Genomic DNA, 27,073 nt, shown 5'->3' on the forward strand with positions numbered 1-27,073 from the left:
GCAGTAGAACTTGACCTTGATTCCATCTTAAGATCATGCACTGCTTTCTAGTAAGAAAAGTTGTCTGCGTTGCCACAGAGACTTTTAACTTTGAAAAAACTAGAGAGATGTTCATTTAAAAGGACCTTCCTCCCCCCACCGTATTAGTTGCTCCTCTGTCACAGGTTTTCAGCCTGCAGAGGAGTGTTTTAGTTTTATATTAGTTGCCAAGGTTGAAAGAGTAGCTATAAAGGGAAAACTGAAAAATTATTAGTGTGCCTGAGAGAACAGAGAGGAAAAACTCTTTGGAGTTTAAGGAAATGTTACATTTTAAAACTGACTGTTGCTTAGCCCAGAGGCTTGGGGAGAGGGATTGACTGAAAAAACTTGGAGGACTTGGTGAGAATAAAAGCAGATCTCCTTATGTCTCACCTATATAGTAGGCACTTCATAAATACTGATTTTTGACTTTAAGGAGCCCTTGGTGGCTTGAAGTATTATTACAGAAGTGGTGTTACATGTACATTGTTGAAACTTAGAAAATACAGAGGAGCAAATAGAATAACACATTCCTACCACCCAGAGATCAACATTGTATTGCTTTCCAGATAATTGTCTCTGCATATGTGTGCACGTTTTAGTCGAAATGAAATCATACTATATATACAGTTCTGTAAGGAGTTTTGTTTTTCCTGTCAGCTAGCTTGGTAAGTTTTCATCTCATCTATCACTGGGACGTAGAATTCCTCAGCTGGTCCCCAAATATGACAGCAGCTTTGTCTAAAACACATTCTAGTCAAGGATCATTTATTGCATCTGGTTATTTCCCATAAGTAGTCTTTAATCTACAGTAACTCTTTGACAGAACCTCTAACATTGAGGAGGCAAGCCTTTGGAACGGGTCATGATGGATGGGATCTTTCAAAAAGTTGGAAATCAAAATAGCATTTTATTGTAATTTGGAAGTCTTAGATTTGGAGGTTCTGCTTGAAAAATACTGCTGTAAAGAAATTTGCCTGATGCGTTTATCCACGGACTTGTTGGGAAAAGAATGATCAGTTTTAGCACCGAGGTGGTTGGAACAGCAAATATCAAGTCGTCAAGCACTGACTGCACCCTGCGTCTGCAGGGTTGGCCGAGCCTCAGGAGGGGGATGCTTCGAGTCTGACAGTTCTGCTTCCTTCCTTCCTGTTGGCGCAGCTCTTCCCTCCTTCAGTATTATGGGCACCTGTTACACCATCACAGTTAATGGTCTGACAGAGTTTGCATTACAGGCTCAGTTTTCCCACAAGATTAATAAACTAGACATGCTCTGGAGGAAGACATGGCCTCTTAGCCAATGCTGTACCTTGCTTCTTATGTGGCTTGGCGTTAAAAAGTTCGGCGTGATTGTTCAAACACTGAGTGATATCAACGTTAAGCTTTTTTCCTCCTCTCCCTGCCCAAGCCTGTAAGTTGGAACGCTGGCACCGTATTCAACGATACCTTTAAAGTTTTTTTTTAAAATAAGGGCCTTTGCTTGGTTCACTTCTTACATGGTATCAGAAGCTCGGTAGGAACCTTAATTGGGAAAGTATTTTAATTCCCGAGGTGGTAAGTTGTTTCCTTGATGGTTCTGGTGTTCAGTCTATTTTCTCCATTTTCAAGATATTATAGCACTTTATGTGATCATCTTTTTAAAATCTCAACAGTCCATGTGCTTATTATTTTAGTCAAGTGATATTTCAGAAAGTTGGGAGTTACTTGAAAGCCTGTCGTCATTTACGTGGTGTAGCTATGCAAACTATTAATCTGGGATTGTGAGGGGGTCGATTTCGACCGTTTTCCCGGTGGGCAGGCTCTGGTGGCTGACAGAAGTTAACTTGGCATTCCTAATAGATGCCCGAGAGGCCCTGGAGGGCCTTTTGACCTCCGAGTGAAAGTGGCAGCGTGTTTGTAAATTTAGCTAGAGTCGCGTGTCGTGGAGCAAGAGAAAATCTAGTCTGATATTGATCTTGACTTTGGCTGTGTTATTTTGGCCTTAATCTAGTCTAGACCTTGAATGATCACTAAGATGTCTTTCTCATCTGAGAGCAACAAAAATAAAGATGCCCAGACATGGTCGTTGGCGAAGGGATTGTGTGTTTCCATTCTGAACCCTCTGTTAACTCTAGACCAGTGGTACATGATGCACACTTAACAAATGTGCAAGGACCAAACTTCTGGTTACTCTACAGCCAGTCCAGCATTTACCTTTTAATTTTGGTTCTTCAGGTAGAGTCAAGACATACTGAGGTGATTGAGGACAATTGAAATAAGTTCATTTTTAAAGCCTTAGGTTCTATTGGACTTATTTGTTGAAAGAATTAAACCACAGCTTTCCGTTGTTTTGAAAGCATTCCCAATTTGCAATAATATATTTTTAATACCGATCTTCTAATGTCTGCACAGGAGATTCTGTTAATTTGGAACTTCACTATAGTTTCTAAGACACTTTCTAAGCACTTACTATTATTTTTAAAAAATATATCTTTATTGATTTCAAAGAGAGGAAAAGAGAGGGAGAGGGACATAGAAACATCAATGATGAAAGAGTTGTTGGTCGGCTGCCTCTTGCACGCCCCACACCGGGGGATCGAGGCCACAACCCGGGCATGTGCCCTGACTGGGAAATTGAACTGCGATCTCTTGGGTCCTAGGTCAATGCTCAACCGCTGGGCCACACTGGCCAGGCAGCACTTACTTTAAGTGAAGATTTCAGTGGTGAGGGTACAAGCTGAAGAATAAAACGAGCGTTTGTTTCCTTTACTCCTTACGCCCCCCTCCAGGGCAAGGAGCAGGGGCTGGCAAGGTTAACAAGTGCCTGGAGTGTGAGCTGTCTGGCTTGCTTTTGTTTAGCCCCAAGCACACTAAATATGATTTAAAATTTTTCTTGATTACTCATGGTCAGCTTTTTTTTGTTTTTAAATGAACATCAGTTATTTCAGAGTTGAAATACGATGCAGTTAAGTGTAGGCTGAGTGCTGGTGGCTCGTAACTTTTTAAAATGTCAGATTGGGACCTGTGGGACCTCTCCCCCAGAAAACCAGCAGCACCGGACTGTGCCTGTCATTTCACGGATTCGCTGGGTACTTTTCAGGGCATCTTTGGGTGCCAGTTTAGTGTTTAAATTTTGGTGACTTTTTTTTATGATTTCTGTCTGACCCTTTTATATCACTATTAACCATGGATTGTAGTTCACATGCCTGTCTAGAACAGTCATTTTTTCTGCTTATTGGTTATTGGCTTGAAAATCAGATAAGAAGCTTGTCAGAAGTTTTTACACCTTAGTGTACACTGGCCCAAAGTAGGAGCCCCGAGGGGAGGGGATTTCCTTTGAGAAAAACTCTTGGTTTTCTAGACATGGTCTTTATTTAAGCTGCTCAGAGCACCCTCCCCCCTTTCACTTCCTCTTGTGATTTCTGCCTGTTCTAGTTAAGGACTTCTTAAGGACAGAGTGTGTCTGAATGCTTAACTTTGGAAGCATTAAGGTGTTTGTCAGTTGCCCAAGACCTGGCAATTGATTCACATTTCATTAAACATGCATAATGCTGGTTTCTAAACATCATACTGCCAGTCTCTTGATTTATAACAGGGATCAGTAAACTTCTTTTTGTGAAAGCCCAGGTAGTAAAGGCCAATATTTTAGGCTTGTGGGCCTGACAGTCTCTGTTGCAACTGTTCAGCCATAGTAGGTACAGAGGCTGCCAGTGGGCAAATGGTGAATGAATGAACATGGCTGTGTGCCAATAAAACTTTATTTACAGACAGTGAAATTTGAATTCTGTGTAATTTCCATGTGTCATGAAATGTGCTTTTGACTCCTCCCACCCCCACTCCAAACTGTTTAAATATGTGAAAACCGCTCGGCCGGGCATAGCTCAGCGGTTGAGCCTCGACCTAGGATCCAGGCGATTGGTGTTCGATTCCCCGTCAGGGCAAATTGCCTGGGTTGCGAGCTCGATCAGTGACTCTCGTCGTTGATGTTTCTATCTCTCTCTCTCCCTCTCCTTCCCTCTCTCTGAAATCAATAAAGATATATTTAAAAATAAATAAATAAATAAAATATGTGAAAACCATTCTTAGCTCAAGGACAGGACAGAAACAGCTTGGGCCTCTGATTGATAGTGAGGTGCACAGCCTGACCTGGTCACCAGATTGCCTCTGTTGGGGCTCAGTTTCCTTTCTGGCAGGAACCTGAAATCAGAAGTTGAAATCAGACGTTTGATAAATATGGAAGGAGTTGGCTAGTCTGAGCTCAAGACTGTGGCTCGCAACCCTTTGGTTCCCAGATCCCTTTTGAGAATAGTGTATATAACACAGCGCCCCGGGTACCTAGGAAAGAAAGCACATCTAGGTAGTTGCACCCTCAGAGGGGGCCAGGCCAAGAAGCCCTGTGTAAGGGGATATGTTTTACAAACTGGCATCCTGCAGAGGGAGATAACCTCTCTCCAAGTAGCGTGTGTGGCACAAGGATCAGAAGTTAGCGCCTGCTGCAGGGGACTCCCCGTGACTGTGTGCAGGAACTTCTGGCTGCACACTTCTCCGGCAGGCAGTGTGGGGTTTCCCCCTTTCACATCAGCCTGCCAGGAAACCATGTTTGCATCTCCAAGTTCACAGACTGTTGCTATTCACTGATTACATTTTAGCTGTCTGCTCCCTGACAACATGACAGGGCATGACCTTAATCTTCTAGATAGCTTCTTTCTCAATCCTAGTAGGCCTCCAGGAGGAGGAAGGCCAAGGTGCAGGCACCCGGGTGCCTACCCGCCTTGGGAACTGGTCTTTGGTTCGGTGACCGGCTTTGCCCTAGACCTACCTGTGCGTCTTGACTCGGGCTGCTTTGCCTCTCCAGAATTGAGTGCACTTGTCTTTAAAATCGGGAAAGGAAGATTTAGTTATCTCCAAAATGTTCTTTAGCCCCACAGTTTCTGAATGTATGGGCTTCTTTTGGGAAGATTTCCTGTAGACACAATCCATGGGGTAGACGCATCAGCTTTAAAAACTCAGAGAGACTATTTCCCAGACCTTGCTGCTAGGTTTGAGACCAGCTTGTGCTTCTGTTTCCGTGACCATAAGAACAAGACCTGTGCACTGTGATGAAATGTTTCTTTTCATTCGTAACTCAGACGGTGTGTAAATGCAGCTTTTGTTCAGTGTGCCATCTAGGTCTTGTAATAGGTACATTGGGAGTCTCATTTTTTTTAAACAGTACTTTAAGTTTTTTGGTGACTTAACATTGTTAGTGGTAACTGATAGTTTCTGACAACCGGCTATAATCAAGGAACAAAGTTCCTCAAAACAGCTGCATTTCAATCTGTGCACAGTGTAATTGTCATTAGCTGGCTGAGTCTGTTTTCTGCAGAAGCTGCTTTGTATATCCTGTGTAAGAACATCTGGTTCGAGCATTTAAAAATCTTTAAAAATTCCCCTGTAGACACTTTGCATTTATTGACTTACTCTTCCAGGGGTAGGATGGGGGTTGTGGACGCCTTTTCTAGCCTTACCTTTAACCTTGGTTCATTCAGAAACCATCTCCTCTGAACACTTGATTTTTTTTTTTTTTTAAATATGTCTTTATTGATTTCAGAGAGAGGAAGGGAGAAGGGAGTGAGAGAGATAGAAACATCAGTGATGAGAGAGGCATTGATCGACTGCCTCCTGCACGCGTCCTACTGGGAATCTAACCCACAACCTGGGCATGTGCCCTGACCAGAACCGAACCAGGTGAATACTTAGTTTTTAAAAAGTGCTATTTTTCAGTGAACTTTTAGTTTGTAGGCGTGCATACTTGCGCTGTATAAATTGGACGTTGGTTCAGGGACCCCAAAGCAGAATGGAACACAGACTTCTGATTTCCGTGAAATGCTTTAGAAAAGACTTTATTTTCATCTATTCTGAAGAAAATGGTCAAAAACGTGTGCAAGGGGGCAATAGGACTTGACCTCTCCTGTGACTGAGGGGTAGCACTGTGTGTGTTTAGGAGGATTCTGAAGTCATGTCTGGGGTTGCGGAAGATAATGACCTAATACGCATGGGCGGAGGAAATGGCGGTTGGTAGCCACCTCTGGAACATACCTTTTTTATTTTTTACTTTTATCCGCCCCCCCCCCCAAATAGTACTACTCTTGAAATGGATAAGAAGTTGAGTATTTATTTCTTCAAAGGTAGTTTACACCCTTGTTTTCCAGTCTGGGGTAGTTTTTCTATTCTTGCTACATAACATTTCTAGTGACTTGCCTCTGGCATTGGCGATTCTTATGTTTTGAAAACTTTCTGCTTTTGAACTAAATGAATGGCTGGTAATAGCATTTTACAGCCTTATCCTATTACCTTTCCAATTTTCTCCCTTCTGCACCCTTCCATCAGGTGTTCTTTTGAAGCAAGACAAGCCTTTGATGCCCATCTCGGGGAGGAGGTGGGACACACACTTTACTGATGGCTGTTCCTTTTAGGCTGGTGCCTCGCACGGGGCCAAGAAGCTGTACCCCAGGGTCTTCTGTATATGGTGAGCAGGTAGGAAAGGCTTCGGATTTTAAATCTTTCCTATTACAAGTGTAGCACAGGATCATGATAAAAAAAATTTTTTTTAAATCAAGATCATAAAGAGAAGTAAAAGATTCCAATCCATTCTATCCAGAACACTTTGGTCATATTTCTCAGAGATTAAACACTATTAGCCTTTATGATCTTCCAGTAACTTTGCACGATTATGCAAGCAGACGGTGTACGTATTGTCTTCCCTCCTCCCTCTTATGTACAAATGGGTCTATATTGTATTTCAGGTCCCCCTGCCCCCCCAACCCCTGCAGTTTGCCTGTGTTTCTTTCTTACTATGTCTTCGGCATCTTTCTGTATCTGAGCGTATAAGTCTAACAGGAAGGAATTCTGAGTAGATGAAACTCTAGGGATAGGAGCTCCAGCTTGGAGGCCATGGATGGGGACTGCCTTCATGGTTTGGGTGTGAATTCATTTACTTCCCTGTCAAGGGAAGTAGAAAAAACCAGCAAACATTCCAAATACAAGTGATTGGAATGTTTCGTAGCTGCTTTTCAGTTGACTCTGATTGAGTCAGCACTTGCAGAGACTTGGGAGGGGCTTAAGATTGTTTTAGGGCTCCTAAGCAGGGATTGGATTATTTATAAATTGGCAGACGGTGGTTGCTTGTGATTCATTTAAAACCACTCAAATTTATAAATTCCTTAAAGTCTAGAAAAAATGCTTTCATCGACTTTTAAAGTCTGAGTTTAAAAGTAATTTATAAAGAATTTACAGTATCCATAGCCAGTTTGGCTCAGTGGCTAGAACGTTGGCCCATGGACTGAAGGGTCCCAGGCTCAATTCCTGGCCCTGGTCTGGGTGCGTATGGGAGGCAACCATTTGGTGTGTCTCTCTCACATCGATGTTTCTCCCCCCCCCCCCCCCCCCCGAAAAGCAATGGAGGAAAGAATATCCCTAGGTGAGGATTAAAAAAAAAGAGTTTACAGTGAATTAATGTGTTATAGCACTTGGGCTTTATTAATAATGTTTATAGGAGTAAACTTTGTAAGAACTGACCAGATAATTGTAACTACAATCTTTGCTTTTTTGGGAGAGGTGGTTATTTATTGCTAATACAAACTCTTTTCAGCTGAATATTTTCAAGTGTGACACCTTTGCAAAGGCTTAGGATAGTAGCTTGGCAGCATTTTCTTTAAACAAGTTTTGATGTATGACATGAAGGACACATTTTTAAAAGTTCCATTGGGGAGTGGTGTTGAAATATTTAGACAAAGTTAATACTTTAACAGTTAAGGTCTAAATAGTTTGTCAGTTAAAGAAGATCTATGATTATTACTATTTTTTTAAAGTATGTTTATTGATTTCAGAGAAAGGAAGAGAGGGGGAGAGAGAGAAACATTGACATCCATTGGCTGTCTCCTGCACCCCCCCTACTGGAGATCGAGCCCACAACCAGGGGCATGTGCCCTGACCTGGAATTGAACCTAGGACCTCCCGGTTCATGGGACAACACTCAATGAACTGAGTCACACCAGTCGGGCTATGACTTCTTTTTTTTTTTTTTTTTTTAACCAGATATAACCCTTTGATTAAAGTGAGAAATCTGCGTTTGAATTATAGTCACATTAGTATTTTTAGACTCTCTGGGAGCATGTGATTTAGATAATGTTGCCAATTTGAAAACTTCCTATCTAGGTAATTAATGTTTGCTTTAAAAACTGAGGTGAGGAACCAGCTGGATTTCCTTCACATTCACTTGGGGCCAGGAAATTACTATGAAGTATAGGTCACTGTATTTGGGTACTTTGCCACATTGGGTTCTGTATACTCCATACAAGACAAGAAGGTGACCTATTACAAAAATGTAAATCTTTTTTCCATTGGGATGGGTACCCTATGATCAACAACTTAGGAATCAAATGATCAATTATATAGTGTTTAAAAATAGTACTCAAGCCTGGCTGGGCGTGGCTCAGAGGTTGGACATCGACCTAGGACCCAGGAGATCGTGGTTCAGTTTCCGGGTCAGGGCACATGCCTGGGTTTCGGGCTTGATCCCCAGTTGGGGGCATGCAGGAGGTGGCTGATCAATGATGACTCTCTCATCACTGATGTTTCTCTCCCCCTTGCTCTCTCTGAAATCAATAAAGATATATATATAAATATATATATATATATAAATATAAATATAAAAATAGTATTCTAATTGTATGAACTTAGCAAACACACACAAATTAGTAGTTCATTACAAAACACTTTTTTTGTAAGACCCCTCAGTGCCTGAAAATACATTCTTTAACATTTTTATATTATACATTTTCTAAGTACATTTTAAAATATACTGCATTTAGGTATTAGATTAACTTTCACAAAGAATGGAAGGACACCAATACATTTAAAAATAATGTAATGGAAGTTACTCCAGTTAAAGGTCATTTAGATATTACAGTGAAAGCTTCTCAAATTCTATAGGACCCAGTGAGCGTCGGACACAGTTCATGTACGGGATTCAGTCGTTCATCCAAAGGTCATTGTGATGCCCAGCACTGAGTTAGGGGATAATCCAGAGAAGGAAGTATGTACAGTGAGTGTTTTCTAGAACTTCTTGAGAGTGAAATAAATAAGAATGGGAACACAGTGTATAAAATTTATATTTTGAGGAAGAAACCAGCCTTTCTACATATGAGCCATAAGATAATTAAAATCACTAGGGTATAATTCTTATTACAGCTGTAGAGTTTATGGCCTGATAACTGGTCCCTGTTTCACCACAGAGAGTAGTTCTGGTAACCGTACAGTTCGTTTTCCTCAAATGGGTCCCTCTTTCCCGGGAAGAGCCTTGAATCTACATCCTCAGATTCTCAATCATCATATTCCTTTGTGAAAGCCCTTCTCTCCTCGTCCCTGAGGTCATTTCTCATTCTTTCTGAGTTAGAATCACATACCAGCCATGCCTCCTGGAGACCACACCCTGGTCGCTGAATTTGTTCGCTTGCAAATTCCCGAACCACCTTGGGGATGGGCTCCAGCAGCTAATGGCTGCTCTTAACTTAGTCCTTCCCACCCCCCCACAATTTCAGTCCAAGAAAACTTCAATTTCAAGGTTGTCAGGTGCCTTGCCCACGTCCCACCGTGCTCCATGAACGGTAATCCTGCAACCTTTATAGCAGTGGCCACACTGAAGCTGCTTGTCTAGTTATGTGCTTGCTATGTCTCCCTGTGGACCATCCGTATCCTGTTCACCATGTTTCTGGCATCTAACTCCTTACAAGTTTAATTAGATTAATATATTAGCCGACCCACTACTGCATTTTAACAGACTGACAGAAGAGACTGAAGGAGAGTGATCTGCATGTAATGTAAATAGGGACTTGGGCTGGTGGGGGAGGCGCCTGCTTCCTGAGCAGGTGCTGCTCTGAGCTGCCACCCCACCTGTCCCGCTGTCTTGGCACGTCCCTCTCTACAGTGGGTAGGTGAAGAGGAAAGGGCAGAGGAAAGGCTAAGAACAGAGGAGGAGGTGTCTCAAGGGCAGAGGCGGGGCTCCGTCAAGGTAGGTAAGCTGGCCATGTTGGGAGAGATTCTTGGGCAGAGCTGAAGGGCCAGGTGGCAGGAGACCTCTGTGTTCTGGCTGGACCTGTTTGCATTGTGGAACAGAGGGAGAGCTTGGCTTAGGGAATAGCTTGATGAGGTCACCTCAAAGGCAGGATTAGTTTGTTATAATAATTGGAAAGGGTAAGAAACTGGAGACATGGAGAATGGGAGGGTGGAGCGTCAAGCGATGTAGGCACAGGTGGCTGATGACAGACCTGTGGGGCAGTGGACTTGAAGGACGCATGCGTTACGAGTGGACAAGCCTGGGCAGTTGGGCACAGGGTAAGAAGGGATGTGTATTAGTAGAGAAATGAGCAAATAGTAAGGTTCTTAGTGTGAAGAGGCTGCTCAGAGTAATATGCTGGGTTAGGTACATGTTGCTAAATATATACGATAGTGCTTTGCCCAAAATGTGCTTCCTCTTCCAGTTCCCCACCTTTGTTCTCCCCGACTCTGCTCAGAATCCTTCCTGTCTCCATCAGCCTCTGTTCCCACACAGCCTGGTGTTGACCACTGTCAGGCACTAACCATACTGAGCTCCTGTTGACATGTCTGTCTCCCAGCTACACCAGAAGCTGCACAAGGTCGGTCGAGGACGGTCACTTTCCTGTAGTGCCTCCTAACTGACTAGGTATTCACATGCTTGTGGGGTCTGTCTTGCTGCTTGAGAGTAGCCCCTGTAACTGATTCCTGCTTACACTACTACCATCCGGATAATAAACAGCCATGGCCCTGAAAGAGGCAGCCAGGGTAGTGATGCGGGGGCCCCTCTGCTCTCTCACACTGGCTTTTATCCCACAGATGTTTGCAGCATCCAACCACTGTATTGTGTTTCCTAAAGATAGTCCTTTGATTTCTCGATATAGTAAGTAACCCCGGGTGAGTGAGATAAAGCAGCCTGGTGTCAGGGTTTAAGTACCTGGGAGCCACCGAGGAGGAAATTGCGCCCGGCACTCGCCCCAGTATCCTACTGGCCTCCCTGCAGAAGTACAGAGCAGTGTGTTCTCACTCCGTCGCTCAAGATCTTTCAGGGGAGATGAAAGTGGGATGCATTAGAAGGAAAGCACTATTTTCACTCTTCTTTACTTGCATTTTTCATTTAGTGAGTGACTGTTAAGTGCTTTCCCTGGTTTGAGAGTTGGGAGGAAGGCATCTCGATGGAAGAAGATTCTTCCTCCTTCACACTCTTCTTTTTAGGTACCTCTAATTCCCCCGAGTCAGTGACGATTTGTAATCAACCTTTATTTTCCTGTTTTGTAGCTGGGGAGTGTTTTGGGCCTTCTCAGCCTCCCGCTCTCCTCCCTGCAGCAGTTCTCACACCCTCTCACTTGCTCAGGAGGTGGGACCTGCTTTCTTCCTGCTGTGTCCTGTGGCTTCACACTGTTACTTTAAGGAATTCCTCTTTTGGTAGCACTTTCTAGTGTTGTTGTTTTTTTTGTTTTTTTTTGTTAACTTGCTTATGATGTAGGCTCTGGGAGCTGCAGCCCCCAGAATGAGTGCTCCCTTGCACTGCCTCCCGTTGGGTCCAGAGGGGAGCAGGGGTGTCTTCGCTGGGAGAATGGAGAAGAGGGTCCCCTGTGAGCAGTTCATGTGCATGGTGACAGGGCCAGTGACAGGGCCCGAAGACTAGCATTTGCAGTGGGGAGTGGGCCACAGGTGTTTGTGGGCCGTGGACGTTTTTGGCTGCAGCGAGCCTGCCCCAGGCCGAGTCATAGGTAGCTGGGTGTTAGTTAGGGGAGAATGGCGCTCTGCAGAACCGGAGGGGGTTAGGACTGTGACCCTGCATGACTCAGATCAGGACTCATGTCCTGGCTCTGTAAATTCTTTTACTGCGTTTTGAAGAATCAATTGGCAAACAAATACTCACACACCTTAACTGGGTGAGTGTCTCAGAAAGAAAATATCAAATGTTGGAATTAGAGATTAGGGGCCTGAAATTTGCATTCCTCCCATAGACCTGTCTTGCAGGTGGGAACAGACCATCCTATGATGCATTTCTGCTTGTTTTCAGGTCCATTTAGAGAGGGGCTCTGGGTTTGTAGCTTGGGTCTTGTTCTAACAGTGCCTCTCCATCCCTTGTCCACACTCCTGGACACACCACATTCTTATGCTGTGGTTCCCAGTGACCGGAGTGGGTACTTTTGACTAGAAAAGCCTCCCTTCCTCCCTGCGAATCGCTGATATGCAGTAAGATCAGGGCCCTGAAGGTATGCCAAGGTGATCAGTAATTGTAGTTTGGGAAACTGTTTTTGGATTTTGTTGGAGAGCTGCCCCGTGCAAATAATCCATGAGTCAGTCCATCTTTCTAAGTTTAGTGACTGGCCATTCAGGCTCCATGCACAACCCCTTTTTCTGAATGCAGCCTATCACTTACTTGGGCTGGAGGCCTGCTACCACGAGCGGCCTCAGAGGAGCTGACAAGCTGGGCTAAGTGTCTGTGCAGCTGATTTCTTAGTTTGCTGTGTGAGGTTGGACTCCTGGTACTCCTGGAAGGAGCTAGGGTGACCTGTTGTGAGACTGGATTTGGATTAGAAGCTCTCCTCACCCACAGTGTGACCTTTTGTGGCTTCAGTTTCCTAATGTGTAAAGGGAAGGGGTTGAACCAGAATCCTGTGTTTGGTCCCTTCCTGTCCCAGCTGTGAATTGCTGGGGTTGGAGGTGGCTACGGGAGGCCTTTGCAGTCCCACAACTCCATTTGTCTTCTCTAGGATCTAGGTTCTTTGGCTTTCAGGACTATTTCAGTAAAAATTGCCAGAGAAGCATAATCATGTCCAGTGAAGTGTAAATATTCACACATTCAGGCACACACCGCCCCTTCATAAAACAGGAACCTGTCTGTACAGGAAGCACCGTGCTCGTTGTCTGGGTTTTTCCTGCAGCGCTTGCCACCGTCAGCTGAAGAGACAGGCTCCTGGAGTAGTTGTGATAATGTCACAGGGATGAGAGGAGCCTGGCACCTCTGGGAGACCCACTGATATGTGACTGCCCTGCCCCTCCCCCTCATTTTTGAACCTGTTCTGTTAATGATTGCACCTAATTATGTATCGTTGGGCTTTTCACTGTTTACCATTCAAATGCCCCTCAAAGCTGATTGTTTGCTTTTGTGTGCTGTAAATCCTGGCTGCTTTCTGAAGCACAACTTGATGATTGTGTATTATCATCCTGGGTTAAGTGCTGTCTCATTGCTTTGCAGGCTGCCTGCTGTTTCCCTGGGAGATCATGAAACGAGGTCGCCTTCCCAGCAGCAGTGAGGATTCTGACGACAATGGCAGTGAGTCCTGCTCTGTTGTTCTTGGAGCCCACTAGGGTTTGGGTCAGTGTAGAAACAGGATTTTTTTAATGTAATGCTTTAAACAGCCAAGGCCCTTCACCTATCGGGCAGGTCCTGCCTGTTGCGCAGGTCCTTGAGCTCTGAGGCCCGGAGAAGCACATTGGGTGATACTGCAAGTCTGTAGCCACGTGTCTTGGGTGAGGGGACTACACACAGGCATTCCTCAGGCTTCCTGTCTGTCACCCAAGGATGAAGAATCCAGTTCCACGAGTCATTGGTGTGTCTGTTTTTCCTAAACATCACTTATGGCATTTCGCAGTTGCTCTTTACGAGAAGGGAACTTCATCGAAACCAGTTAATTATTGAACTAGTTCGGCCCGGTACAAAGGGAGGTTGAGGACTGCCTGGCGTGACGTGAAAGTGCTCAGTACAGGTTTGCAGCAGGTGGCGAATCGGCGCTTTGCACTGGATTTCACCGTGACTGTATTCAATACGGCTGCTGCCTGCGTCGCAGCTCGCTGGCATCCTCATGTTTTCACAGTGCAGCTGAGAATCAGAAGTGAGCTGGCTTCCAGGCAGTCAAAATAAATGTCACATAGCATCTGTGTATTGAGAGGCTAACAGACTACTCCGGGAGCACCCCTTAGATAACAAGGGAATTTTGTACCTAGCACAGTGCCTGAGCCTCCAGCCCATTAGCAGATGTATTACATTAGAGATGAAACGCCGGAAACCTAGAAAGAATGCTTGCTTTCCTGTGTGATGGCAAAGGTATTAGGCCACCTTTCAGGGAACTCTGTTAGGTATACATAAACTCCAGCTCTGATAGAATCTCGGGTCGTGGTAGAGGTGGATGTCCCTGGTGCCCTGTGCACACAGGTGGACCCAGGCACAGGTTCACAGGAGTGGAGGGTGGGGGAGCCTGGGGAGGAGATAGGCGTTAGGTGGGTACTGAACAATGACATAGTTTTTAGGCAAACAGGATTGTTTTGGTTTTCTGGTCTCCCAGTTTTCAGTAGATTAAAAGCTGCAAATTAGAAAGCAGTGCTTTGCTGCCTTGGGGGCCACACCAACACCGCAGAGAACATGGGAGGGAGGGGACCAGGAACATGCAAACAGAGCTCAAACACAGTGTTTGGTTAGTGCTGTGGTCCAGTGGGAAAGTAGAATTGGTAGCTGTGGGAGGGGTGTCGGTGTTTGGGGGTGTTATAAGGTAAGCTGTGACCAGATGGGGAAGCAGCTGAGGGATTGGGACTTTGGTGGCAGACAGTGGGGGTGCTGCTGTTTGGTGTAGTGAGTACATGGGAGAGGGAAAGAAAGACCAGGAGTGGGGACTCCAGAGAGGGTTTTCCTTTTATTTCAGGGAGAACTAGTGAGGGTCTGTGCCCAGGTGCAGGTATTAAAACCACCTGCCCGCGCCTTCACGGTGCCTTCTGAGCTTCCTAGCACCTGTCACCTCACGGCCCTCACTACCTGTCTACTCTAAAATGTGCTTAGGCTTTTTGCTCTGTGAGGCAAAAACATGCTTAGGCACTTTTCTCTGCCCTCTGTGGTGCCTGTCAGAGTGTCCTCAGGGACTCAGTAAACGCTTTCAGCTTGTGAAGCACAGAATTTAATCCTACAGCAATTTTTAAAAAATCTTGCTTTTTGGGTACAGAGTTAATCAGAAGGTGGTTTCATGAATGACCTCCGCACACTAACTGTGCCCAGTAGAAGGCTGAGCGCCTCGTTTCAGGTTTCGTGGGCATTGGTCAGCAGGTTGATGCCCACTGTGTTCTCATCACTGCCTCAGTTTCTTTCCCAGGAGAACCAGGTTCAAAAAGGTTCTGGAGTGTTCTCCCAGAATTAGAGCCTTCCCCTTTCTGGACTCGAGCTGCCCAGTAGGAAATGCTCTAATCTAGCGTAACTGAGGAAGAGAATGGTAAAATTTTATTTAATTTCAATTAATTAAAATTTAGAAAGCCACATGTGGCTAGTGGCTACCATTTTAGACAGTGTGGTTCTGGACTTGGGCCCCATCTGCTCCTTGGCTGTCCAGAGGCTCCCAGTAGCCCCAGAGGTCCTGTGTCAGCCAGCTCAGGCTGCCACAACAAGTACCACAAATTGGGGGGCTTAAACCTCAGATACTTACTTTCTCACTGCTCTAGAGGCTGGAAGTTCAAGATCAAGGGGTTGAACAGGTCTATTGTCTTTCTGAGGGCTCTCTCCTTGGCTCGCAGGTGGCCGCCTTCTTGCTGTGTCCTCCCATGGTTTTCTTTGTGAGTGCACCCCTGTGTCTGTGTGCCCCAGGGTTCTCGTCTTATGAGGACACCAGTGAGACTGGGTCAGAGTCCATCCATAAGACCTCATATAACTTAATCACCTCTTTCAAGGCTCTGTCTCCAAATACATCACATTCTGAGGCACTGGGGGTCTGGCTTCAACATGGGAATGTTGGGGGACACAATTCACCCCCTAGCAGCCACAGTAGACTAAACGCTTCACCTAAACAAGCACCCCACCCCGCCCCTTCCCAAACTCTGGTTAAAAATGAAGGAGGAAGAGAGCGGCCAAAGTCCCCAGCAAAAGTGTGTTCATCACAGGCCACCTTTTTGGTGATGGGCTGTTTTCTTTCTCCTGATGTGCTCATGTCCATGCAGGGGGCAGAGGAGTCAGGTCAGTATTTATAGGGTACTGGGGGTTAACTAGAGAGACGACCAGGCTGGGTTCTCCCGTACCCTAGGCTAGATGGGGATGAGATGGTAGTTGCCAGTAGGTGGGGGCGGGGAATGGGCAGGCTGGCAGGCTGTCCTGTGTCAGGCAGCTGGTTTGGTGTAAAGCATGTGTTGAAGCCTCAAGGCCCAGCTGTCCGTCCAGGCCTCGTGTTGGGCAGGTATGATGGATGGTGGTAGCAGTGAGAACCCTGGAATGCCCAGCCTTATAGCATATGCACCTCTCACCCACGGAGCCACCCCTTTCCACCTTCTCTGAGGGCAACTACTTCACCGGCCCACATGCACTGGTGCTGACCGTCCTTTTGTGGAGTGGGGTGCCTTCTGCTACTGCATTCAGGTCCCCAGGACCGAGCCCTCCTGCAGCCAGTCTGGCTACTTGGAAAGCCCTGCTTGCAAGAAAGGCTGGGTCTGCAGTGGCCACTCCCCAGCCTCTCCAGCCTGCAGCCCTGACAGAATTTTGGCAGCAGCTCCAGCCCAGTGCAGAGCGTGTCCAAGTGGAGGAGAGGGAGCTGCGGACGTCAGCCTGGGGCCGCAGCACCAGCCGCAGGCACGCCTCGCCCGCTGGCCTCGGGCTGGAGCCGCGTCCAGGGAACTGCAGCATGGTATTTACAGTGGGGGACAGACGGACATTTTCTGTGCCAGTGTGGGCCCTTCTCCAGCTGCGGTGTAGCTACCCAGACCTCTCTCCAGGTGCCCTGGAGGGCCGGTCTACACTTGGATGGAGTAGTGCTGGGGTGTTTGTAGGCTGCGTCTGTAATTGCTGGGCTCCTGGGGCCAGGTGGCCCAGCCAGTCTCTGAAGTTACACATTGTGCCAAGGTGTGGCCAGGGAAACAGGTCCTTCATTTCCTGCTTCCCTGCCCAGGATCCTTGGTCCTTGGGAGTTTCTGCAAATGTGTGAATGGGGTCCACCAGCTATTTTCAGTATTTCCAAAACCTAAAAGATATTTCGTTTTGTCTGTAATAAAGCTGCAGAGGCTCATTAAGACATCAAGTGTTCTTGCTTTTGGCAGGAATTAAATATATTATTGGTTATATCAGGTCAATTAAAGCTCTGATCAGCATCCTTATATTTTTTTCCCTATAAAAATAAGACAAGAATTAAGTAATAGTAGGTAAAGAATACTGTTCATTTGGCAACTTTTTTCAACACATGGTGGCTTTGGCTAGGAGAAGGGAGCCAAATGTAAGTGGTGTTTTGGTTTTTTGGTTGTTTTTAAATGTGCCTCTGAGAGACCCAGAGGGAAATCGGTTCCTTTACTTTCCACAGAGAGGAAGTATGCTGAATACTTTAAAGTTTTTCCTAAGGTTGTACGGCAAGATTTCCTTTTCCTGCCTGACAGTCCTAGGTTTCAGGGCTGTGTTGATCTCCTTGTGGGAAGCCAGCCTGGGCATGGCTAGGGGTTCTGGAAGTAGGCACCTGGTGGGACCTCCCTGGTCTCCCAGTGTCCATACCTGTGCTGGCCAGGACACACTCCTGTCTAATCCAGTTCTGCAGCCTAGCCCAGCTCCACCTCCTGTCATAATGGGCAGAAAAGAGAGCCGAGTCAGATCCAGACCTACTAATTCTGCACCTGCTAATGCAGGTCGATGGCTGGCAAGCATGAAGTTATGTGGGGACTCTGTTTTTCTGGGCTCCCTCCAGCTTACAGACAACAGTGAAGAGACCATCATTTTTAGTGGATGAAACATACTTTCTGCTTCTGTCTCACTGCATTTAATGGGTTCCCATCCATATTTTGATAACTTGTCATTTTCTAAGTTTGGCCCGCTGTGCTTGGTCACCTCCATGCACGTTTCGGTGGTTTCTCTTTTGCATAGAAGTTAACTCTGTCTCCGTTCCTCTCCTGCTTGACTGTAACTTTAACTTCCTCCTTTTCCGCGTGAGTTGCATCGGGCGACACACTGGGTAGTTGAATAGGAATCCTTGAAATGTGGGCATTTGGCTGAAATACTGCAGAATATATACTGAACCCATGTCTCCTCAAGGCACAGAGGTGGCCTTGCCCCTTTTTAAACCCAACTTGTGGTTTGACTGTGACATTGATGGGAAGGGCAACATCTTGGGCTCGGGGAGCCACTGGCACAAAAAGATCCTGTGCAGGGACTAACCTCTGTGGCCTTTGGCCTTGGACCTCAGCAGGAGTGACTGTGAAACAGACGTGTGTGTCCGTTGGTGAAGGTCCCAGTGTAGTTAAGTATGTGGGGACAGTCCTGGGCCAGTTCTTCGAATGTACGTCTTATGCTTCTGTATTGGAAGTTGGAAGGGAGTTGGGCCACGGAGCTGAGCTATGCTGGGGGAGGTGTAGGGTCAGCCCCTAATAGAAATGGCGGCTGTGTACCTGAGACTCGCCTTCTATCATACCAGTTAAAGTGAGTAGCCGGTAACTACATTAACTCTGCTGACTTTCCGACGGGAGTTTCCATGGCTCTGCTTTGCTTGCACAGGGCTGGCTTCCCTTGAAGTAGCACACGGGGCGCGTCTCAGGTCTGCACTGTCGGGCAATGCTGTCCGGCCTCTGTTCTTACTGCTCGCAGGTCCTAAGCATCTTACTTTGTTAAGCTGGTTTAACACGATAGGAGACGTGCCTCTTGGTCCGTGGCAAGGTTCTTTTGTCCTTTGCATTTTGTGGTGGTGCAAACACCCAGACCACCATTCATTCTAATTTCTGAACCTTTCATGCGCTGCGCAACCTGGGAGGCTCAGCACACACAGGCTGCTACGTGTGGGAGGCGTGCGCAACACGTATTAGATTTACTCTTGAGGTTTCCCCTTATTTTAGATCTAGGGCAAGGCAGCGTGGCTATTTTTAATATTTTAAAGGAGCCTGTTCGAGCTATCTGCATAATAGGACTGGAAAGCAGGGTTCAGAAAGCTGGGGGCCCACAGGTTCTGTGGTCACCTGCCGCCTGTGAGCCTTCTGTAACTTTTTTTAAGTGGAAGGTGGGGATATTAAAACAAAACAAGACTTTTGTTTTCATTCCTCCTTTTCAGCATTTAATATAGAATTGCTGTTACTCTAACAGCATAAGGATATTTAAAGTTGCTTAAATTTGTCATTAGAGTGGACTTAGCTTTAGATACTCTCTTGTGTGTGATCAATAAAATAATTACAGACATCATTACCAAATTAGAGTCCCCGGCTTCTCTCCTGAAAACAAAAAGGAGATAAAATGAAATTTTACTTGTCACATTCTTAATTTAGCCTGCCATTAAATGTCAGCACTCTGAAAACAAAACAGCACGCAGCCCCGGCGCAGCGCGATCTTAGCACATGGCTCCTCAGAACTAGCCAGTGGCAGGTGTTTGCTGCAGATAAGTCTCTGTCTACCAGTTCTTTCAGGGTTTGAAATTCTTTCATTTCTGGTTTCATAATTTTTTTCCACCCAACATCACATAGCATTTTTTTTTTCTTTTTTCAGTTAAAAGGGGTGCGAGTTATTTTTGTTTGGCTCATCCTGGGAGCTTCTTGACCATCTGAGAATCATCCGGAGAGAGCATGGCTGAGGGAGGACTGGGGCGGGGATGTCAGGCTGCCTGCTCGAGTCTTTCGCTGTGGACTTCGTGGGCATATGTGGATGTCGGTGCATTCTGATCCTGAAGCAGTGGCCCCACCAGTCTGTCTTTAAATGTATCATAGCTTTATTTTCCTTGAGCTCAAGCATGTCTTCTAATAGGCAGAATAGGCTTATGTTCTTGGTGTGTGCTGCCTTCAGTTCTGGAGTCACAGGGATGGTTCCCACTGAGCACAGCTGTCCTGAACAACACCTCTACATTTTTGTCCACTTTTAAAAGCGTTTATTGAGGATCTGCTGTGTCAAGTAGATCAGGAGGAAGAGATCACCAGCAACAGATACCTGCTGCTCGACCTGTGGCTGGACATGGAGGGTTCCTCTGGTCCCCGTCTCACATTCCCACCTGGATGGACTGCGAAGTCTAGGCTCTATGCAAACCACACGTGTAAAGTAAAGCGTGGAGTGTTTTCTTTCTCTTTGTTGTTAGTGGATGATGGGAAATCACCAGGTATCTTCTGCCCATGTTAAAAGTGTATGTACTTTGATAAGCTCTGACATGTTTACAGCCACACAGTCATAAAACTCAAGGTAACTCTCCCCTCCCACCTGTCCCCTCAGCAGTGGATCCACCTTCTGTCGCTGTAGATCAGTGCATACTTTTCAGAGTTTTCTGTAAGTGGAGTAATACACTACAAACTGTTTGTCTGGCTTCCAGCCTCGTCTACACTGCCTGCCTCAGAAGTGGGGTAGTGTTCGGGTGTATGGATATATCACAGTTTGTGTATCCATTCTGCCTGTTGGCCCATGGGTGGGTAGTTTCTGGTTTTTGGCTTTTATAAGTAAGCTAAGAACATTTCTTATGTCAGTGATAATTTAAATTTAGCTCCCCCCTCCCGCCCTAGCCTCACTTTCTGTGAAGTGGGTTTAATAGGATTGATTTTACTTCTCTTCCTTCTTATGCATCATGTCCATTAGAAGGAAGAGGAACAGAGTGTTTCTGGGTGGACCAGTGTTTCTCTAGAGTAGTAATGCCATCGGATGCCAGATCTGCAGCCTCTTCGGCTCTCTGGTTTTAAAAGTAAGTGTGGTACAGAGACCCACTTCTCAAGGATGGAGAAGCAGCACAGGACCAGTTTCTAAGTGACCCTCACTGCTTTGGCTATGTTCCGTGCCAGCAGAGCAGCAGGGTCCTGGGAACCTTGGAAACTACCCTGGAGGGATGCTGACGGATGCCCAAGAAAAGGCAAAAAGGTCCCCAACCCAGGAATGAGCAGGAGTGTGGTTTCTGCTTGGCTCTGAAAGTGCCTGACTGTAAGGACCTTCCTCCCTCCACCCCGTGTGAGGTTTAAACTATAGCAATGGAAAGGTTTTTGTTAAACTTCTGAGTTCCTTGTCATAATAATCCTTCCATAGTAATTCAAAGGAAAGGGTCCTTTCTTTCTGCCCTGACCTTCCTTTGCTTCCTTGGACCCCTGGGCACCATCTGGAGTTGCTGACCAGTTCCCTGTTTCCTTTCTGCCGAGGTCTGGCCAGAGGGGCCTGCAGGACCCGAGGGTGAGAGAGGCCTGTCTGAAGGCATGAGCCACCCAGCACCTTCCTCTCCAGATTCCTGACTTGGCTCCTCTCTTTCCTTTTTCCAGTGATGACAGGATTTAGAACTTCTGTAAATTGAGTCCACCCCAGTGGCCCAGATTATTTCTTTCAATGTGAGACTGAAAATTCTGTTCAGTTGGAGTCTAAAGAAATACACTTGCTATTTTTTACAGAAGCATTTTCTAGATGCTTTGCTGAGTGTGGCCACAGGGGCCACCTGTGGGAAGTCTGACCCATTAACAGGCCTCAGAACTGGTGATCTTGGGTCCTGCCGGGGGAAGCGTGACTGCCAATCCCCTTTACTCTCCCTCATTGCAAATCCGATGATAGGCTTACATGCAGGCTCTCTCTCTTAGTGTCCTCAAGGTCTTATGGGCGCTTTGGTTCTGTGTTCCTTGTCTCTGGAATCTGTAGAGATAGAGCTTCCTGTTTGAGTGACAGCTAGAATGGCAGTTCCTTCAAATTTTGGCTTTGGGGGGCTGTGTTAATTTCTGGGAAATGGTAGGTGTGTGTTCAGGGTGGAGGTGAGACCTACTGCAGGTAGCTGAGAGGGGAGCCGGTGGGGCTCCTGCAAACAGGAGGCCACTGCCAGTGTACACAAGGTGACGGGCGGCCGTGGGAGTGGCGGCAGATGGACTGGGATGGGAGACTGGCTTTGGGCCAAAGTTGAGATGATAGGACTCAGCCTTTAATTGGATGTGTCCTGAGTGAGGAGGGGGTAGGATGACTTAGATTTCTGACTTCAGGTAGAAACAGTGATGCTTACCAGAGAAGTAGAAGGGGGAGAGCAGGTTTGGGTAAAAGGTTGGACCCGGCTCTGTAGCACTCAGTTGGCGGCTCTGAAGAACTTTGGGGTTGATGTCTTCGTCTTAGGTGAACATGCACCCAGAGCTGGGGTGGCAGGTGAGTGTGGGGTGCAGGTCTTACTGTCTCCTGCCCGAGCTGGGCAGGACCTGGGGCTGGGTGAGTGGAGAAGCCAGTGTGGGGACACCAGGAGGCATCACCACCGAGGCTGCAGGATGGAGCCATGTTGCTGGGAGGGCTCAGGGCAGCAGCCAGTGTCCTCGGCCTGTCAGGCACGGCAGGTGACAGGTCTAGAGAACACGTCTGGAAGAAGGGCTCAGAAAAGAGCTGACTGGCATTCATCTTCTTGGGGAAAAAGCAGAGCAGGCAATGAATGTTGAAGTTTATCTGGCCACAGCACCTGTCTCTGCTGTGGGCATAAGTGTCTCTCTCTTCTAGAGAATCTAAGATTTTATGCTTTGTGGAATCAAAGCCTTTTTTTTTTTAAAGTTTTGAGGTTGGCCTTAGGATTTAGCATAAAGATGTTAGCGTTCTTAGTTTACTAAAAACTCAGTGAGATGTTATTCAGTTTATATTTAGCAATGGGAGACTTTGGCCCTCTTGACTTCAGACCTGCAGGTTTGTGGCCGAGGGCCTCTGCCCTCCTGCCTGCTGTGCCCGGGACCCCTTGAGGCCTGCCCCGGGTGAGCATTATGAGCATGTGAGCCCTGGGAGTGGAGGGGCTCTGTCCATCCATCGGCTCTGGCCCAGCATCACAGTTGTCTCATGGGTGGTGTGGAGGTGAGCCTGGCAGAGTTTGGTTCAAAAAACCTCTGTGACCACTGGTGATTTCTGCACTTTTAATGGTTCCTCTGTGGATATTTGTATCTTCAGGCCTGTCAACCACTTGGTCTCAGAATTCCCGGTCCCAGCACAGGAGAAGTTCCTGCTCCAGACATGAAGATCGGAAGCCTTCCGAGGTATTTCCTGAGTGCTGGCGTGACTGCATGTCAGTCACGTGTGTGTGAGAACATGGGCCGACATCCCCCTGAGGCTGATGCTGACACCTGCCTGTGAAACTTGGGCAGGTCACTTAACCTTTCTGTGCCTCAGTTTCCAACTCTGTAAGATGGGAATAGCACCGGTGTCTACCTCAGGACTGTTGTGAGGATTAAGGGGTTAATATACAGCGGTCCATACATACAAAGCACTTAAAAAAGTGCTCAGTAAATGTTACCTCTTATTATTATTAATTATATTCTTCTTTTCCTTTTCTCTTCCCTCTTTGCTGGCTCCCAACAACTTTTCCGCTGGCCAGGATGCCAGTGGGTTCGGCTGCTGCCAGCCTTGTTAGTTTTAGCCGTAAATTGGTGGCTTACTTGGCAACAACATGTAATTCTGGGAGTTTTGTTTTGGTGATTATGCTTAAGGTCTTTCCTTCTTCTCCAGTTTGCTTTTCATCTTTTTTTTTTTTTTTAATATGTCTTTATTGATTTCAGAGAGAGGAAAGGAGAGGGAGAAAGAGAGATAGAAATATCAGTGATGAGAGAGTCATTGATCGGCTGCCTCTTGCATGCCCCCACTGGGGATCGAGCCCGCAACCCGGGCATGTGCCCTGACCGGGAATCGAACCTCGATCTCCTGGATCCTAGGTCGATGCTCAACTGCTGAGCCACGCCCGGCTGAGCTATCCCCGTTCTCGAGTGAGCAGATTATAGGAAGAAGAGTCTTTGGTTCTGCCCCTTGGTTTTGGGCTACCTCTTGGTGGGTTGACCTCACACACTGCCTCACCTGCGGCCTCACCCTCGCCTCGGCCTCACCCACAGCACTTCTGTTTCTCTGACCGAAATGGGGTGTGCAGGGCGCTGTGTTGAGTGTAGGAGAGAGTCACCTTCCAAGAGGAAGTACGCATACTTCAGAATTATAGAAACCTTCCCAGGAGACCCCTAAACATCAGATTGCATGTTCCCAGGAAGGTGGCCATTCTACTGCCCTGGCTCATTTCCAGCTCTGTCCCAGGGAACCTGCCCGGCCTGCTTCCCTTTTAGTGGCCCTGGAGCGGCCAGATCTGCTGTTCTTTCTTCTCTAATTCCCCATGCTGCCTCTAAGACCCCTGCTACCTTCCTGATGTTCACATGATGCTCCAGTGATCTCTGGGCAGAAATGCAGGGGATGGGGGACATCAGTGCCCCGGGGCACCTGGACCCCTAGCACCAGCAGCTAGGAGGGCTGAGCGGTGAGGGTGGCGTTGGATTGGCCCTCACCCATGTTTTGTTCCAGATTTTTTCTAAAATTTCTCTGAGTTCAGCTCTGAGTGCAAAGGCCTTTATACTTAAAGTGCCAGTGTTGAACTCTGCTAGGGGCTCGGTGCTTGTGTCCATTTGGGGGCACCTGTTTCGGTTCTTGAGTATCCCTGCCCGAGTCTTTGAGTAAAGGAAAGGTGGGCTTCCTTTTCTCATTGTGTTGCTTCAGTTTGTTTTTACTTCTTTGGAAAACTCCTGATGTTTTTCACTTAGAAGACTTAGTTGGAATGTGTTTTTGAGTCAGATTTTCTTCCTAAAGATATTGCCGGCACTTGCGGGAAGCAGTGCTGTGAGGAAGCTGGTCTTTCTGTGCTTTTGTGGGGTGCGCGAGGCTCTCGCGTTCCTGGGGCTTTGGGAGTGAGGAGCGGCGGGCATGTAGGGGAAAGCTCAGACTCTGTTCTGGGGAAGTGTATTAAAGTGATCACCAGCCTGAAAAGCCACCAGGAAAAACAAATATGGACCCATTAGCCGGCGTAGAATGTGAACTGTGCCCACAGCACAAGAAAGAACTCCCTGTCCTTCTCTGGAAGAGCGAGCCCAGCATTGTGACTTGTGTAAACAGAGAGCGTGGCCTACAGATGCAGGCTGCTCCCTGCCAAGTGCAGCTCTGGGCCCGCGCTGGTGCCAGGGTCAGGCCTCCTGTCGCCCGGAGACAGGCGTGGATGAGGAGATGGTGCCGGCTCCTGCCCGGGTCGGAGCAGGTGTGCAGGACGCCTTTGCTGTGTCCCCTAGGGGCCCCCGACACAGGAGTGAGGGGCTGTCTTGGCTGAGGGTACTTCTGAGTCCTGTGGGTCTGTTTTGCCTGTCTTACTTCTCTCCCCCTCTTGCCCTCCTCTCCTTTCTGTATGAGTAGCACCTCCTCCTAGAAGTTCTGCAGGGACCGGTGTGTAGCGTGCATGTGCTGTCAGGCCCATTCTCGGGCTGGACTCATGGGGCTGTCACTGCTGTGTGTCCCAGTCTGCACTTTGCCTGGCACGATCCAGCTGGGACTTGACCTCCCAGACACCTGGTCACAGGCCCTGGTGCCAGGGGCAGGGCTGGGTAGCTGAGTGCAGAAGAGGTCCTGCTGGTTCTGGCTTTGGGTTGAAGTTGCTGCGTGGTCAATGGAGCTTTGTTTCTTAAATATCCACCAGAAGTAGGCCCTGGGTTGGAATACCTCCTGCAGGGATCTCCCCGCCCATGGTTTCGGTGGGTACTTGGTGAACTGAGAGCTCGGTGAAGCTGCTTGGCTGCTGCTGCTGTAGCCGCTGTGTGGACACAGGACGGGCCTGCGAGTCGGAGAGTCCAGGGCGTGGCAGCTCAGGGTTTCCTGTCACAGGCCAGACTGGTTCTCTGTTGATCCAGTGACCTTGTTACATTGCGGCTCCATGGTTACCCTGCAGCTGCCAGCCCTCTGAGTAAGAAGGCAAATATCAAATGTCAGTGACCCTGTGTCTCCCTTTCCAGGTGTTCAGGACAGACCTGATCACAGCCATGAAGCTGCACGACTCCTACCAGCTGAACCCAGATGAGTACTACGTGTTGGCAGATCCCTGGAGACAGGAGTGGGAGAAGGGCGTCCAGGTGCCAGTGAGCCCTGGGACCATCCCTCAGCCAGTGGCCAGGTAGACATGCCCCAAGAAGAGCAGCTCTGCCTCCCTCGCCCACAGGGCCTGTCTGCCCCAACAGCCAGGTGCCGAGAAGACCATTGTGTCTTCAGCACTGAGGCCCCCAGTGGACCTGGAAACACACTCCAGGTCCACAGGGTGTGACTTGAAGGGATTTGGATGGGGGGATTTGGATGTCTGCACTCCCCACTATCCCTCTTCCTGCACTTGCACCCCACCCCCACCCCCAGGTCATGTTCATGCAGCCCTGCAGCTCTGCTGGGGAGGAGTGTCTGGCCTTGTTGGGCACCAGTTGGAGTGGCTTCTTGAGTCCCACGGTGGCCATTTCACCTTTGGAAGAGGACAGGTGTGAGGGGAGGCCAGGTTAGGTGTGTGGATGGGAGCTCAAGGGGAGGAATGTGTCAGATGAGTTCTCCTGGGGATGGACTTTAACCAGTTCTTCTTGTGGGGCTTTGTCTGGATTTACTTACAATCCACTTTTCCCCCCTGAGGGTTGGTTGGGCCGTCAGTGACTGAGCTCAGCAGGAAGCTCTGTCCAGCTCCACTGACCTGGGGCTCCTCACGGGGAGAGTAGTTACTGCCCTGTGCTCAGCAAGCACCGGGCTCCTCTGCTGTGGAGTCTTCACCCTCCACTGCCCGTGTGGATGGAGCCCACCTCTCGCCCCTCACGCACTCTGTGTCTCTTCAGGCACTTGGGATGATCGAGTTTGATCGTTGCTCTTTGGGTTCTCTGTGACAAATGCCCACATAGATTTGTAGGTTTAAAGACCGGTCAGGTGGCCTCCGTAGGCCTAATCCTGGCCTGTGGGTGGAGTTCGTTGCTGGGCTCTCAGGACAAATAATGTGTTTGCCACAGGTGCCCGCCTGGGGCAGGGCACCCGCTTGGCAATTCCAAGCCAGGAATTTTTCACTGATTTGTTCATTTCATTTGGGAGCCCAGCACAAAAGCGTAAGTGTGAACATAGCTTATGGACGTTTTCAGCAGGAAGCCTGCTTAGCCCATCTCAGTGTCCTGTCAATAAAATCACTCTGGAAAGGATGAGTGTAATGACGATACTTGGACACAGTCCTTGGATAACTTGTTGATTTTCCCTCACACTGCTGAGCAGAGATGTGGAGGGCTCCGTGGATGTGGGGGGCCCTGTACTCCCAGCTGGGATGGTCTGACCACCTCAAGTGCTGTCACAGCCTTAGAGGGG

General features: G+C 47.6%; 1 protein-coding gene across 9 annotated transcripts in view; it reads left to right on the top strand.

Annotated features, from left to right (window-relative positions):
* JADE1 (jade family PHD finger 1) overlaps positions 1–27,073 on the top strand; it is a 161,292-nt gene that overhangs the window by 110,045 nt on the left and 24,174 nt on the right. For 8 of the 9 annotated variants that reach the window (XM_081136396.1, XM_081136397.1, XM_081136395.1 and 5 more), the window contains 3 exons: positions 13,283–13,360; positions 22,859–22,944; positions 25,714–25,871. In XM_081136396.1, the coding sequence (XP_080992522.1) occupies positions 13,309–13,360; positions 22,859–22,944; positions 25,714–25,871 (296 nt within the window). In that variant the 5' untranslated portion in view covers positions 13,283–13,308. Of the gene's footprint in view, positions 1–6,430; positions 6,514–13,282; positions 13,361–22,858; positions 22,945–25,713; positions 25,872–27,073 lie in introns of those variants that run through there. The other variant, XM_081136399.1, reaches the window with a different exon arrangement.

This window comes from Miniopterus schreibersii (assembly GCF_964146895.1).
Source record: "Miniopterus schreibersii genome assembly, chromosome: 4".
Classification (NCBI taxonomy): Eukaryota; Metazoa; Chordata; class Mammalia; order Chiroptera; family Miniopteridae; genus Miniopterus; species Miniopterus schreibersii.